The sequence below is a fragment of the Hylobates moloch genome, unplaced genomic scaffold (genome assembly GCF_009828535.3).
Source record: "Hylobates moloch isolate HMO894 unplaced genomic scaffold, HMol_V3 SCAFFOLD_7, whole genome shotgun sequence".
Taxonomy (NCBI): Eukaryota; Metazoa; Chordata; class Mammalia; order Primates; family Hylobatidae; genus Hylobates; species Hylobates moloch.
The window spans coordinates 24,536,328-24,553,193 of record NW_026652282.1 but is presented as its reverse complement, the minus strand read 5'-3'; the positions used below and the strand labels follow the sequence as shown (position 1 = coordinate 24,553,193).

At 45.6% G+C, this 16,866-nt stretch overlaps 1 protein-coding gene across 4 annotated transcripts in view; it reads right to left on the bottom strand.

The window, feature by feature from the left end:
• Positions 1–4,646: 4,646 nt before the first annotated feature.
• MAGEB10 (MAGE family member B10) overlaps positions 4,647–16,866 on the bottom strand; it is a 199,503-nt gene continuing 187,283 nt past the window's right edge. For 2 of the 4 annotated variants that reach the window (XM_058441474.1, XM_058441472.1), the window contains 2 exons: positions 9,955–10,103; positions 5,234–6,405 (listed from right to left, as the gene is read on the bottom strand). In XM_058441474.1, coding sequence (XP_058297457.1) covers positions 5,307–6,350 — 1,044 coding nt within the window. In that variant the 5' untranslated portion in view covers positions 6,351–6,405; positions 9,955–10,103 and the 3' untranslated portion in view covers positions 5,234–5,306. Of the gene's footprint in view, positions 6,406–7,234; positions 7,368–9,954; positions 10,104–16,866 lie in introns of those variants that run through there. The other 2 variants (XM_032756304.2, XM_058441473.1) reach the window with 2 other exon arrangements.

The following is a 16,866-nucleotide window of genomic DNA, read 5'->3' as shown; positions in this document are numbered from 1 at the left end:
GGAAAGTTTATTTTTCACGCACATAAAATCTGATGTGAGTTAACAGGGGGTCTTCGCTGTCAGAGGACCCAGGGATCCAGGCTACTTCCATCATGTGGCACCACATCTCATCAGGAGAGCTCCATGTTTGCTGCTGAATAGACCAGAAAGCATAGAACTGACATACTGACTCTCAAATGCCTTGGCCTGAAAATGACAAGCATAGCTTCTGTTTATATTTCAGTGGCCCTTTCTAACAACAAATGGACTGGGGAATATAGTCTCCCCATGTGCCCAGGAAGGACAGCAAAACAAGTGGATGGAAACTTGTCTCTGCCAAAATCTATTACCTATTAGGTGCTCAATAAAAAGCAAATATGAAACTTTGTTTTGACAACAATCTCTATTCTTGAAAAAGTTTCTGAGAAGTCCAAAATTGCCTTGCAATTTGGGAAATTTTTCTAGCGTGTACTATGTGACAGTTGTTTTCAAATATAGGATCACACCAATTTTCTAAAGAGCCATGAAAATCCCAGCAAGGATGATCCTTTGTCTCTCATCACAAAATAGTACCTTTCTCTATTGACCTTTGCAATAATCTCAAAATATGGAGGATGTTATTCTTCCTTTTAGTGCGTGGTCTACATAATACCTTGGGAGTCTCTGCTACCACCTGATTAACACACCTAAACACTTGTGCAGTGTGTCTTTACACAAACTGAAAAGTAGGATTTTCCCCTGGGGCAGATAGAAACAAAAGTCAGGAGAATTATGGTGAATTATTTTATTCTTTTCTTATCAAAGCACTACCAAAGACACGTTGTCTACATCAATAGTAGGCTGAATAATTGCTCCACAAAGATGCTTATACCCTTATCCTTGAAAAATGAATATGCTTTGTTATATGACCAAAGGCACTATGCAGAAGCATTAAGGTTATGTAACTGAACTTAAAATAAAAATATTACACTAGGTTATTCAGGAAAGTCCGATATCATGACATGAGAATTTACAGGCAGAGAACTTTCTCTGGCTGGAGGCAGAAGAGAGATGCAGCAGACGGGAAGTTAGAGAGATTACAAGTGTGAGAAGAATTCAACCTACAAGTGTTGACTCAAAATGTATGAGCCCACATTCAAGGACTGGAGAGAGGCCTGCCAGCTCCAGCTGATGGTCAGCTAGGAAATAGGACCTCAATCTTATTACCACAAATAACTGGATTCTGTCAACAACCTGAATGAGTTCAGAAGGAGAATCTTCTGAGTCTCATAAGAAGACTGCCAGCTGAAAGCTTGATTTGAGCCTTGTGAAAATATGAGTACAGAATCTAGCAGAACCATTCCATCCTTCACACGTACAGAAATGTAGACAATAAACCCTACAAAGGTAATAAATGTGTGCTGTTGTAAACCACTACATTTGTGGTAATGTGTTACCATAGAAAACTACTACAACTTTCTGGAAAGACTACAGAATTTGTAAGAATTCACTCTCTTCAGATGGTTGCTACACAGTTATTTCCTTGGTCTTTCCTCATTTAACACCTGGGAGGGAAGCTCTGAGTTTTGGCGCTTAGTTGAGCTCATTCATCAGTGTATAGATTCAGTAGCAACATTCAAAAAGTCACCAGATTAAAACCTCTTCTTTTTCTAATCTCACCTGCTTTCTAAAACCTCTTCTCTACTTCAGGATTATATCTCTGCTTCAGGATAAAGTATCAGTTGATTCTACCCCAAATCAGACTCTCCTCATCAGCAGATTTGAAAGCACTTTGAGTGTGGTGGAGGCACCCAGAGATGAAGAGGTGTCTAAGATTCACTATTTGAAGTGAACAATTACACAGAATGGGCTGTTGCTGTTAGGGGGAATCCAAGGTGAGGGATGGGGCTTCTAGGGAGTTGGAAGCTTCTATGTCCAGCAGAAGGTAGGCAAATCTGGGCTGTCTATTCCTCTGGGAGCAAATGCAGGCTCCAGAGAAGGACACAGTAAAGCTGGCCAGCAGGTCAGTTCCAGTTTGGACAGGAGGGCACAGTGGGAAGACCCAGAGGAAGGGCACGGTAATGTGGGAAAGTGCTGGACTAAACCCATTTGAAGGGACCACGGCAGAGTCAGCTCCGGAAGAATCAGGGCTAAAGGTGGGAGGACTGCAGGCCAATGAACCCCACAGACAGTCCCAGATTGTGTCTCATTCTCATTCCACCTCCTTTTTAGAGCCGGCTTTTAGTGCTTTGGACACAGTGTCTTTCTTTTCTTTGTCTGAGAGACATTGTGGAGTAGCAAGAAGCGAAATGAATTAATAGACCTAAGATCTGCCTCAGGCTGAGAGGACTGGAACAGTGTGGGCTGTAGAGGAATTCAGACCAGGAGGTCTCATCTCAGCCTTGTCACTTTTATGTGAACTCGAAAATTCTATGAGCCTCAAGTTCTTTGTGAAGTGGGCTTGAAGAAGTCATTTTGTTCTTTGGCTAGTGTATACCTTGTGAAGTCTGGCTTTTACAATGTAAGTTATTTGTGTAGGGCAGCTGGCACAGTGTTAGTGTGTACTGGGTTTTTGATAACTAACAGTTGTTTCTATTATATTTTAGATTGCTGACACTACCAACCTTCCCCTCTTGGAAATTTTTACTTTATTTTTCATCCTGGAGATGTTAAGAGAATATGCAGCCCTCTAAGACATGGAAAACCAAATCAATCAAAATGCTTCTTACCGAGAGGAAGTTACTTACTTGATAAGAATCTTTTTGAGGATATACATTTTTTATATTGTATGTTGGGAGAATCTTCCCCAGCCAGATGCAGCTCAGCTAGATGTTCCTAGAAAATGTGTCAAGGACTCGGCCAGGCGCGGTGGCTCACGCTTGTAATCCCAGCACTTTGGGAGGCCGAGGCGGGCGGATCACGAGGTCAGGAGATTGAGACCACGGTGAAACCCCATCTCTACTAAAAATACAAAAAATTAGCCGGGCGTGGTGGCGGGCGCCTGTAGTCCCAGCTACTCGGAGAGGCTGAAGCAGAATGGCGTGAACCCGGGAGGCGGAGCTTGCAGTGAGCCGAGATTGCGCCACTGCACTCCAGCCTGGGTGACAGAGCGAGACTCCGTCTCAAAAAAAAAAAAAAAAAAAAAATGTGTCAAGGACTTCCTCATTCACCCCCATCAAAACACCTATCCCTTGCTTTGAGTTTGCCAAATTACACTCAAGATAATCTAGTTTAAATACCCTATTAATGGAATGGACTCTGCCGTGATATGAATGTGTCTCCCAAAAAGGCAATCCAACAGTACTGTGAGGTAGGACCTGATGAGAAGTAATTAGGCTGTGAGAGATATGCCCTTATAAATGGATTAATACCTTTATCACAAGAGTGGGTTTGTTTCAAAAAGTGTTTGGTCCCCTTTTCTCTCGCTTTCCCTTTCTCACTGCCTCACTTTCTGCCATGGGATGGCCCAGCAAGACATCCCTCCCTTGATGCCACCAAACACCTTGATCTTGGACTTCCCGGCCTCCACTACTGTGAAAAAAATTCTTTTCCTTAGAAGTAATCCAGTCTCTGGCATTCCATTATAGCAACACAAAATAAAATAACACAGGCTCTGTCTCTCCCAGGCCAGAGCAAAGAGGGTCAGTAAAGTGGCTTCTGAGCATCCCATGTTAGGACAGTATTACCCTTATTTCTCAGAAACTTGCTGGAGATGATGTGCACAGAACACGTGGTTTGTAGTCTGTGATCAACTGCACTGGAGTTAGGAGAGCACAGGAAACCTTTCATTCCTGCCCCAGGTGAAGATTTCTTTCTGTTTTATCCATGAGCCTAAGCAACTGCTGGAACTACCTGTCCATTCCAGACCTTAGTGTTTCAGCCCTGGAAATGTCTTCAGAGAGGATGGCCACTGCTCACCACTCTCAGAGCCTCATCTGACCAACAAAGCACAGTGGCTCACACCTGTAATTCCAGCACTTAGGGAGGCTGAGGCAGGCAGATTGCTTGAGTCCAGGAGTTGGAGAACAGCCTGGGCCACAAGGCAAAACCCTATCTCTACTAAAAGTATAAAAAATTAACCAGGCACGATGGCGTGCACCTGTAGTCTCAGCTACTCAGGAGGCTGAGGTAGGAGAATCACCTGAGCCCAGGATGTTGCGGCTGCAGCGAGTTGTGATCCCACCACTGCACTTCAGCCTGGGTGACAAGAGTGAGGAAAAAAAAACCCACAACTGATTCACACTGAAAGACTTTCAATTTCCCAAACCTCCAATCCCATTTGCCTTAAGGCATTTACATTTGATGCTCTCATCTAGATAACCCTCTTCCTACATTCTCACTTTCTTTGACTTGTCCTTTAGGACTTAGTGGGTATCTCACCGTATTCCTTATGTAATATCTACTCCTAGATTCTAAAACCCAATGAGCACAGGTAGATCTTCCTTATCCTGACATCCTAGCACAAGGCCTTCCAAAGAGCAGATGCTCAATTAATGTTTGAGGAACAAATGAGCCAATGGGCAAAAGGTCTAATTTATTACAATGTAATTAATTATATATTCTTGAATAATGTAAGCATATCCTGGCATATATCTTTTAATTTTACGTAACAACAGAATAAAAGTCAATAGGGAATGTAATAATTAGCCATCTTTTACTATTTTCTCTATTTTTTTTTTTTTTTTTTTGAGACGGAGTCTCGCTCTGTCGCCCAGGCTGGAATGCAGTGGTGCGATCTGGGCTCACTGCAAGCTCCGCCTCCTGGGTTTACACCATTCTCCTGCCTCAGCCTCCTGAGCAGCTGGGACTACAGGAGCCTGCCACCATGCCCGGCTAATTTTTTGTATTTTTAGTAGAGACGGGGTTTCACTGTGTTAGCTAAGATGGTCTTGATCTCCTGACCTCGTGATCCGCCTGCCTCCCAAAGTGCAAGGATTACAGGTGTGAGCTACCGCACTCGGCCCTCTTTGCTCTATTTCTTGATCCCATTTATTACACTCCTAAATTATTTCACATTGAATTAGGAAATACCTAATTTACTACCATGCTATCGTGTTTCGATCACTAAATAAATGGACAGTTTCCCAATTAGACTTACAAAGCAATAAATCGCTTACTCTTAATCTCACATACAGAAAAATTTGAGCAATGTCATTCATAAACTTAGATACTGAAGCTACTTTAACCACTTATTAAAGGAACAACATCTTCAAAAAATTCCAAGCCACCACATAGAACTTTAACACAAACATGTTATTCACTGTGTTGTCTCCAATCCCACCCTGACCTCCCACAGCTCAGAATGTGGATTTCTTTTCAAACACAAAGTGAAGAATCTCCCTCAGACTTTACTGCAGTTGGGAGGAGTTGCTGGACTTAACCTTGGAACGTGCACCGGCCATGGCACTAATGCGAGCCTTGGCTGCAACTCTGGCTCTGGCTCTCTCTTCCTCATCTTGTAAAGCCTCTGTATACCAGGTTGAGAATTCACTGGGAGCTGTATTATTTACCTTGGCCAAAAACTCAAGAACTTTCATCTTGCTGGTTTCAGCATGGGCTCTTGGGCCCCATAGGAATTGATAGCGTGGAGGATCACTGTTGGGCACTTGCTGGTACTTCAGGTAATTTTCTTTCACCAAATCTTTGGTAAGGAGCTTCCTGGGCTCCCCAAACATGAAGTGCTCAATTCCGTCATATAACCCCATCATGTTAAACACTTTCCAGACTTCCTCCTCAGCGACACAATTGCCGTTTGTGAAGATAACACCCAGGACAGTCATCAGCAGGCCAGTCTTGGGCACGCCTGTTTCATCACTCAGCTTTGCATCACAGCCTAGATTTAATTTGTTGACAAGGACATAGATGTGCTTATTAGGCTCCACTTCCTTCAGGTCAAGACCAAAGATCAGCTCCAGGTGCTCAGAAGCTCTCCTCAGGGTTACAGGGAACTGGCTCTTGGACATTTGGGTTACATTTCTCAGCATATCTGCCTTTGTAATGGGCTCTTTCATTTGGTATTTGTACAGCAAGTAATGCACCAACATAATTACTTTCTCACCTACAAGCCCTCTGGGAAAGCTATCAGTGGCTGCTAGATCTTGTGTGCATCTTGGCCTTTCTTCCATTTGGTCATTGACTCCTTCGGGATTTCCTGTGTGTGAAGCAGCTGTAGCAGATGTGCTGGTGGATTGGGCTTCCCAAAGTCCGTGGGGATTGTTGGATGTCCCATCAAGTGAACTCTGGGAAACATCCTTCAAACAAGCAGAGGCGGAGGGGGGATACTCTTCCTCCTCTTCTAAAATGGTCAGAGCATCTATCAAATCTTCCAGCCCTCCTCGGGCCTGACGGCGTTTTTCCCTGGCACGGAGTTTACTCTTCTGACCTCGAGGCATGATGACTCTGTTTAGGTGCAGCAGCCAAAAGGGCAGGTGCAGGTCTCTCCGTGACCTGGAGAAGAGAAGATGAAATGGGGTGTGCCCATTCAGCAGACAGATACAACTTTAGCTTTACTGAAGGCCACCTCTTAAAGTTTTCTTGGTGCATTACTCAAGGAAAAACAAGGCCCCTATTCTTTGATTTGCCTGCCCCCTGAGTATTCTGTGAAATAACTAGGGTGTGTTTTAGGTTGCCACTTGCCAGATCTGCCTGGGGCTTACTGGGTGATGACAGCCAGGCCTGGCAGGTCCAGGCTTTGTGGAGGCCCCTTTGTTCTTGGGTAGGGACTCTTTTCTTAGCTCACATTCAGAACTGTCCTCTTGATTTCTGGCAGGTTCTGGGATCCCTCTACTCTACTGACCCCTCATTTCAGTCCCCTCATTTCCCTACTACCCTGGTAGAGAGACTGAAAGAGAAACTCATCTGACCACACCTGCCTGAGGATATCCAGGATGACTACAATAGAAAAGCTCTGAGGGACTGTCTATATTCTGGGATCCTTAGCGTTCTCATTCTTCACTCAGGGTTTTCACTTTGGCTTCTGCTAGGCCCTGGGACTTCACCCTGTGATGGCCTGAGACCTATCCCCTCAGAGCGAGGCCCTCACATCTCTGAGTTACAAAAGGAGAAAGTGAGAGAGACCTCAGCCTAACATATCTACCCCACAGTCCCTCAGGGTTGACAGCATAGATGGGACTCTGTGCTGTCCCCTTTTGATCTGGGGTGGATGGCTCCCTCAGAACTCAGGATTCTTTTTACTCTCCTTAAGGCTTGGGACTCCTCCTCTGCTGACCAGAGGCTGACACTCTGGTCCAACGCCCTCCCCTCCCTGAGTTCTCACCAGAATTCAGAGGGTGCTTCATCAGGCCCTGTCCTGGACCTGTCATGAATCCATGGGGCCCATCTTTTGGAGTGGAAGTCCCCCTCAAACTTCACTCAAGATCCTTGTATTCCCTTTTGGTAAGGCCTCAAAATAGCTCTTCTGACAACCTAAACCTCTTCACTTCTTTGAGAAAGCAGTAATGGAATTCAGAAGGTGTCACAATAGCCACTCCAACCTGGGGCCTCCCTGGGCTGACAGCAGGGGCAGACTCTGTTATGAACCCCTCTCTTTTGTGGTGGGTGGTTCCTTCTGACCTCACTCAGTTTCCTCACCTTTACTTCTGTTAGGGCCTGGGACTCTTATCTGCTGGCCTGAGGCTGTAACCTTGGTCCAATGCTGTCTTCTCCTTGAATTTCCAAAGAGGGAATTCAGAGGGTGCTATATAAGAGGGTTTTTTTTGCCCAAGGTTGGCTACCACCAACAGCAAGGGCATGGCTATTACCCTTACACCTCACAAAGGGTCTTTATCTTACCTCCTAGCAGGGCCTGGAACTCCTCCCTCTGCTGATTTAACACCTCCCTCTGGCACCAGTTTTTTAACTTCCCTAAAACTCCAGAGATGGAACTCAGAGACTGTTATATCTGGCCACTCCATTCATGGGCTTCTCAGGCCTGAAAACAGGAACCTGGATGCTGTGGGGCCCTTCTGATCTGGTGTGGATAGTTGCCTCAAATATTAGGGTCTTCACCATCACTGTTGGAAGGTCTGGAATCCTGCTTTCTACTGGTCTGATGCCAAAGCGTGGTTCAATGCTGTCACCTCCCAGGATCCTGGGAATTCAAAGGGCACTACATCAGAGGATCCCTGTCCAGGGCCTCCCAGAGCTTACACAGGGCTGGGATTCCGTTGGCCCTTCTCTCTTCTGGTGTAACGAGTGTCCTCAGATCTCACTTAAGGTCTTTAACTTAACTCCTGACAGGACCTGGAAATCTCTGGAACTCATCTTTTCTGCTGATTTGAGGCTACCCTGCTCAGACTAATGCCTTCATTCTTCTGAGAAGTTAGAGTCAGAAGTTGGGGAAGCCAATTCTAGCCACCCCCATATGGGACCTAGTGCTGAGGGCAGGGGTGCAGCTCTTAGAAGTAAGGGGGTGGCTTTTGTTTTGTGGGAGTGGGGAATTCTGACAGAAGTTGCATAGAGGTCTTTCATTGACTCTGGGGGGCCTGGACGACTCCTCCTCCTGATCTGAGTCATTCAGCTTTAAAACAAAGCCTTCGTCCCCAACCACTTCACCCCACAGTCCCATATCCCTGGACTACAGAGGGTGAAGTGAGGAGGCTTCTGGGCCTAACATCAAGGCATTGGCTTAGAAATGTTAACAGCAGGGGTGGTCTCTGTGCTGAGCAGTCTGTTATGGAGTGGGTGACTCTTTCAAAACTTCCTCAGGGTCTTCATTTTTATTCCTTTTAGAGACTGGGACTCCTCCCTCTGTGGATCTAAGAACGACACCCTGTCCAATGCCCCTACCTCACAGTGAGAAGTGATGTAAATTTTACTACAGATCATGTGATAACTTTGCAAATGGCTAGTGCAGAATCCCCCTTTATAAAAATTTTCAGTTGATTCGAATCAAGTCAGGATTATAACAGTAATGAAGACAGAGATTTGGACTCCACCTATACTTGTTACCTGCAGTCAATTCAATAAGGAACTGCAGCATCTACAATGGTTCTCTATCTACTCTGGAAATACTTGCCTTGAAAACCAGCACCCTACTACAGGGTTTGGTGGCAACAAAGGCCACCAGACACAGCAACAAAAAATCATCCCTCCGTTCTGCAAAGAAGTCAGTGATATTAGGAAGTATTCGGAGTTGGGGATAACATCTGGATCCTTTTTAAAAGACATATGCACGCTCAGCCTTTTAGTTACAGTCAGTGAGGTAGTTAGTCTCAGGAAATCCCTCCTCCAACTCCCCCCTCCTTGAATCTACACTATGCCACTACTCATTGGTACTACTTGCCCTGTTTTAACTGTCATTAATCAGCAATCACGTCTATTTGCACAGCTTCAACCTCAGTGGTAGGAGGGCCACATACTCAAGGGGGGCCACATATACAAGGGCCACATACATTCTTTCTTATAGGCATCAAGACAGCTCTCAACCCTGCTACACTGGAAAGGGTGCACTGAACGACCACAGTAGTGAAGAGATGTAGCTCTCCCAGAATCAATTAATATCGTAACTGGGTGATGCAGAGGAGCAAGCCACACTCTGCCTGAGAAGTGGGAAGGGAAGACTCTAGCAGATCATGCCTCTGGACAGCTCAGCCTACAACTTCATGCTGGTAATGATGATTCAGAGATTGCCAAGGCTATTCAGAAAAGTTGTCCAAGACACCACCAGTTTCCTCATCTTTACTCCTTCTTGTCCCATTGCTACCCCATGCTGAACTCTGGATACAGATCCCAGACTACCCCGTGCCCTGAGTTCTCTGGACTTTGTTTAGCTTATGCTCTCTCTCGTGGATTCTGGAAATTGTTCTAGTGCCCAGTTTTCCTGATGTCCTTCACTAATTGAGGTTTTCTTGTTAAGGCACACTTCCTGGAACCTTGTCATTCCGAGTAAATCCTTTCTTCTCAAAGTAAAGAGAAATGTGTTATTGAAATATCAAAATTCTAAGGCATATTGTGCAGCAATATGTAAACAGTTATCAATGTATATTTAAAACTCACAGTAACCAGGCACAGTGGCTCCCAACTGTACTCCTAGCTACTTGAAAGGCTGAGGTGGGAGGATTGCTTGAGCTCAGGAGTTCTAGGCTGTACTGAGTTATGATCAAATCACTGCACTCCAGTCTGGGCAACAGAGCGAGGCACCGTCTCTAAAAAAAAAATAAATAAGTAAATAAAAATTAAGAAGAAAAAGGAGCAAACAAAAACAAAAAAACCCTCACAGTGTATTTTTGTTGCACATGTATATAAGAAAAAGCCTATAATACATTTAAAAATACTACATGCAGGATTTAAAAAATGTGGTTACATATGAGGAGGTATTGAATTTTGGAGGGACATAGTAAGGAAGTGAAATTTTGATTTATCTGTATTAGAATTTTTGGCAACAAGAATACATGCACTATTTTCTTGGTAATTAAAATATTTAAATAATAATAACAATGGAATTAGTAGTTGTGTATTGTACAGATAAAGTATGTATGAGATGTAATGGCAAAAGGCTGAAATCTGAATGGCTTAACACACTAAAAGTTTATCTCTTATGCAAATAAATTTTGACATTAATTAATAGGGAATTTTTGCTGTCAGGTGTCCCAGGGATCCATGCTGCTTCTATACTGTGGCTCCATATCTCAGCATGGAAGAGAAAGCATGGAGGTGGCAGACTGGCTCTCAAACACTTTGATCTGAAAGGGAAAAGCATGCTACTGTTCATATTTCAGTGTCAAGGGGGGTAGTCACATGACCTTTCCAAACTACAAGTGGACTGGCAATGTAGTCTCCATATGAACCAAGGATGGAAAGCAAGACACAAAGTGGATGAGCACTTGCAGTCTGTCCAATTAACTATTACAACAGTAAAAGCTCAATAAAAGCTACTACTATAAATTTGTTATGACAACACCCTTCTTAAGTCTTGGAGGAGTTTCTGAGAATATCAAATATCTTTGCTAAACAACAACATTTCCTAGTGTCTATATATGACAGGTAATTTCAAATCCAGAATCACACTAATTTTCAAAACGATCCTGTAAATCTCAGCAAGGAGGGTTCACCCCGCTGCACTCAATAACACCTTTCTGCACTGACCTTTTCAATGACCTCTATAATCTCAAGAGACTGAAAAATTTCTTCCTTCTTTTGATGTATTGTTAAAAACATAACTTGTGAGTCCTGCTACCCACCACCTGATGAACATGTACACCTGAGCACATGTACAGGTGCCCTTAGGCGCAATGAAAAACCAGGATTTTCCCTTGGGGCAGATACAGACAAGAATCAGAATGATAGCGAATTATGGTTTTTCTTTTCTTATCAAAGCTGGCATGTCTGCCAGAGAGACATATTCTACCTCTGTGGTAGACTGAATAATTGCTCCACAAAGATTCACATATCCTCATTCCTGAAACCCATGAATATGTTATGTTACATGGCCAAAGACACTTTGCAAATATAATTAAAATTATGAAACCGACCTGAAAATAGGGAGATTACACTGGATTGCCTACATGGGCCAAATCTAATTATATGAGCCCTTAACAAGCAGAGAAGTTTCTCCATCTGGAGGCAGAAGAGATATGCAGCAGAGAGAGAAGTTAGAGAAATTCCAAGCATGAGACAGGTTCAATGTCCCAAGTCTGACTCAAAAGTAGAGGCCCACATGCAAAGACCAGAGACAGGCCTGGAGAAAATATGGCAGCTCCAACTGATAGCCTGAAAGGAGACTTACTCCTCACTCTTCTTACAACCACAAAGAACTGGGTTCCTCATATAATGACCTGAATAAGCCTGAAATGGGATTCTTCACAGTGTGTGCCAATAAGAAGCCAGGCTTTGACAGTTTGATTTGGGCCTATGTAACCCTGAGCAAAGAAACCAGCAGAACCAACCCATACTTCTCACCTACAGAAGGGTGATATAATCCATATGTTATTTTAAGTGTCTTACTGCATGGCATTTGTTATGTCAGCATAGAAATCTACTATATGCTCCCAGTACACCAGGATTTTTAGGAATCCAATTTCTGGACATGGACAGTTATTTCCTAGGTCCTTCCTTATCCACCACTTGAGACAGAGGCTTTGATATTTTTACCATTCAGTTAAGCTCACTTACTAGTGTATGGATTCAGTGCTAGTCTCAAATAAGTCACCAGATTATATTCTCCTCTCTTTCTAACTTCATCTGCTTTCTACACCTCCTCTCTAACTTCAGAGTTATCTTTCAAGGTTAGATTCTGTTCCAAGTCTGGCCTGACTCACAGGCAGACTTGGAAAAAACCTTGAGTGTGGTGGAATTACCCAGAGCAGATGAGCAGGTATGTAGTGTTCACTGCCAAAGTAAACAATTACATGGAAGGGGCTGTTATCAGAGAAGTTCCAAGTGAGTGATGTGACAAAACAGAGGACATCTGCAGGGAGTTGGAATGCTCTAAGTCAGGAGAAAGGAAGGAAAGTTATTCTGGGCTTCCTTTCTCATAGGGAGCAGGGTGCAGCCTTCATGGAAGGAAGCAGGGAAGAACTGGACAGCAGGTAAGGATCCAGATTTGGGCAGAAGGACTCACAGGGGCTGACTCAAGGAAAGAACAGTGTAATTTGGGAAGTGCTGGGTCTGGTCCCAAGTGCCAGCACCCGGGCAAAATCAGCTCCCAAAGATCCCTGGAGCTAGGGGTGGATGGACCCTACGAAAATGAGGCCCACGGGCAGTCCCCAAATGGAGTTCAATTCTCATTTTCTCCATTATTTATTACATCTGGATTTGGTACACTGGCCCCAGGTTCCTTCTTTTTATTGCCTAGAGACACGGTGCAGTAGTGAGAAGAGAAATGAATTAAAAGACAGACATCTGCTTCATGCAGGAAGGAGTGGAACAGTGTGGGTTCTAAACAAATTCAGACTATGGTTCTAATTTTGACACTTATGAACCATGTGAAGTCAGGAAAATTGCAAAGCTCTATGAGGCTCAGGCTTTTTATGAAGTGACCTTGATAAGCCTTGCCTTGTAGGATTTCTGGGTTGTATGTAATGTATGAAAACTCTGGGCACAGTGCCTATTATTTATTGCGTATTTAATAACTAGCGTTTTTCACTATTATTAGTTTGACCCCAGGCCCTCACAAATATCAATAAATGTATGACTTATTATCACTTATAATCTTGGATTCTTAAGCTACTTTAACCTTCTATTAAAAGGAACAACGTTTAAATATCCAAGTTACCCAGAACACGTTATGTACTGTGTTATAACGAGAAACAGCCAACCCTCCACTAGTGAAACACTGACTGTCCTCTTCAAAAACACAGTAAAGCATTTTCCTCAGCCTTCACTTGGAGCAGGAAAGGCTGCTGGACATGGCCTTGGAATGTGCACTGGCCATGGCGGCAGTACGGGCCCTGGCTGCAATTCTGGTTTGGAATCTTTCTTCCACATCTTTCAAAGCCTCTTCATAATGGGATGGGAAGGCACTGGGGACTGTACCATGGGTCTTGGCCAAAAACTCTAGGACTTTCATCTTGCTGGTTTCAGCATAGGCTCATGGACGCCACAGGAATTCATAGCTTGGAGGACTGCTGTTGGGCACTTCCCGATACTCCAGGTACTGCTCTTGCACTAAATCTTTGGTGAGGAGGTTCCTGGGCTCTCCACAGATGACGTGCTCCTGTCCCTCGTATAACCCCATCATATTTAGCATCTTCCAGACTTCCTCCTAAGGGGCACAACTCCCCTGCCTGAAGATCGCACTCAGGACGGTCATCAGCAGGCCAGTTTTAGGCAAACTTCTGTTAGGATTCATTCTTGTGTCATGGCCTAATTCTAGTTTGTTGACAAGGACATAGATGCATTTGTTGGGATCCACTTCTTTCACCTCAAGGCCAAAGACCAACTCCACTTGATCAGAAGCTCTCCTCAGGATCTCAGGGAAGTGGGTCTTGTACGTCTGGATTACATTTTTCAGCATATCTGCCTTTGTAACGGGCTCTTGCATTTGATACTTGTACAGCAGGTAATGCATCAACATAGCAATCTTCTTATCTATAGGGCCTCTGGGCCACTGCCCAGTGGTTGCCTGGGCCTGTGAGGCATTTGACCTTTCCTCAACTTGGCTGTCGATGCCTTCATTAGATGCTGTGCATGAAACAGCTGCAGCAGTGGTGATGGCTAGAGCTATCCCAGGCTCTTGCTCATTGCTGGATGTTTCAACAGCAGATGACCTCTCAGGACTATCTTTGAAATGAGGAGATGAAGTGAGACACTCTCCTTCCTCTGCTACAGTGACTTGAGCACCTTCCACATCCTTGGGCTCTTCTCGAGCTTGGCGGCATTTCTCACGGGCACGGGGCTTACTTTTCTGACCCTGAGGCATGATGACTCTGCTCAGAGACTAGTAGTGTGAGACAGATGGCAGGTGATGAAGTTACTTCAAGGAAAGATGGTGTGATCCTCCAGCAGGAAGACATCACCTTGACTTTATGGAAGTTGCTTCTGTAGGTTTCTTTGAGAACACTGTTCAAGGATCCTGAGGCTACTCTTCTCTGAAGGGCCTTTCCCCTGAGGAATCAGTGGAAGTAACTAGACTGTACCTTTGCTGAAGCCTGCCAGTCTTACTTGCATCTTACCGGGACTGATACAGTGACTGGCAGGTCCAGACTATATGGAGCTTCCTTTTTTTCTGGGGTAGATGATGTTTCTTTCAATTCACATTCAGGGCCATCACCTTGACTTCTGGCAGGACCTGTTATCTCACTGCTTAACTGTTTTGATGCTGACTCCCTCATTCCAAAGCGCTCATATCCTTGACTCCCCAGACGAGGAATTGAGGGGGAATCTCATGTGACCACATTTGCAGGGGGACATTGTGGAATGGCAGCAATGCAGAGATCGGTGAGACCCTCTTTATCTTGAGGTAGTTTTCGGTCCTCACTCAGTCTTTACTTTTGCTTCTTGGAGGGTCTGATTGCCCTCCTTTTGCTTACCCGAAACCTATCCCCTCCAAGCAAGGCCTTCACATTCCTGACATTCCTGATAAAGATATTAGGGAGGCCTCAGATGTATCTTCCCCAGGGACCCCTATCAGGAATGACAGCACTCTTAGGGCTCTAATTTCTCTTCTGGAAATTCAGGTTCCTCCTAATGACTCCTCACCTTGACAGCCTCATACCTTCCCCTCTGAGGACTTGAGGCCTATACCAGTCAGAGAAAGGCCCTCTTCCACCTGATATCCCAGAGTATGCAGTTGGAGGGAGGGGGTGGGGTGCGTTCAGAATGACAAATCTGCCCAGGGCTTCCCAAGGCTGACCACAGAGGCAGTGCCTAGCCCCACTGGTCCTCACTTTGACTTCCATAAGGACCTGAGTCACCTTCCTCTAATGACCTGCCACTGACTGCCCTGTCAAATCTATGTCCTCATCACCCTGTGACCACTAAGGATAAATTGAGGGATACGTTAGCCTGAGAGTCATGCTGAAAGGCTACCAAGGCTCATAGTAGTGATACTCTGTTGGGTCCCCTTTGTTCTGGGGAAGAAAGTCCCTTCAGTCTTTGCTCCGGGTTCTAAACTAAACTCCTGGTTACCCCCAAAGACTCCTCCCACTGCTGACCTGAATGCGCTAGCCTTAGTTTGTACCCTTCCCCATGACCACCACCAGAATATGAAGCGAGGGGTCACCTGGGCCTTAGAGCCACGCCAGGGACCTCCCAGAACTTACAGGAAGGGCAGGATTCTGTAAGGCCGCCATCTTTATGGGAAGCTAGTTTCCACACAGGGGCATTTCATTAACATGTGGCAGAGCATAGTGTGTCCGGAATTGGTGGGTTCTTGGTCTCACTGACTTCAAGAATGAAGCCGCAGACCCTCGCGGTAAGTGCTACAGTTCTTAAAGGTGGCGTGTCTGGAGTTTGTTCCTTCTGATGTTCGGATGTGTTCAGAGTTTCTTCCTTCTGGTGGGTTCGTGGTCTCGCTGGCTCAGCAGTGAAGCTGCAGACCTTCGCGGTGAGTGTTACAGCTCATAAAGGCAGTGTGGACACAAAGAGGGAGCAGCAGCAAGATTTACTGCAAAGAGCGAAAGAACAAAGCTTCCACAGTGTGGAAGGGGACCCCAGCAGGTTGCTACTGCTGGCTCGGGCAGCCTGCTTTTATTCTGTTATCTGGCCCCACCCACATCCTGCTGATTGGTCCATTTTACAGAGCCCAGTGGTCTGTTTTGAGAGGGCGCTGATTGGTGCGTTTACAATCCCTGAGCTAGACACAAAGCTTCTCCACGTCCCCACTAGATTAGCTAGATACAGAGTGTGGACACAAAGGTTCTCGAAGTCCCCACCAGAGTAGCTAGATACAGAGTGTCAATTGGTGCATTCACAAACCCTGAGCTAGACACAGGGTGCTGATTGGTGTGTTTACAAACTTTGAGCTAGATAGAGTGCCGATTGGTGTATTTACAATCCCCTAGCTAGACATAAAGGTTCTCCAAGTCCCCACCAATCAGGAGCCCAGCTGGCTTCACCCAGTGGATCCCAAACTGGGGCACAGGTGGAGCTGCCTGACAGTCCTGCGCCGTGCACCTGCACTCCTCAGCCCTTGGGTGGTCGATGGGAGCGGGCGCCCTAGAGCAGGGGGTGGTGCTAGTAGGGGAAGCTCTGCCCCACCGGAGCCCACGGGGGGTGAGGGGGGGAGGCTCAAGAATGGCGGGCTGCAGGTCCTGAGCCCTGCCCCACCGGAAGGCAGCTAAGGCCCGGCGAGAAATTGAGCACAGCAGCTGCTGGCCCAGGTGCTAAGCCCCTCACTGCCCGGGCCAGCGGGGCCTGCTGGCCGCTCTGAATGTGGGGCCTGCCAAGCCCACGCACTGGGAACTAGTGCTGGCCCGCAAGCGCCACGCGCAGCCCTGGTTCCCGCCCGCGCCTCTCCTTCCACACCTC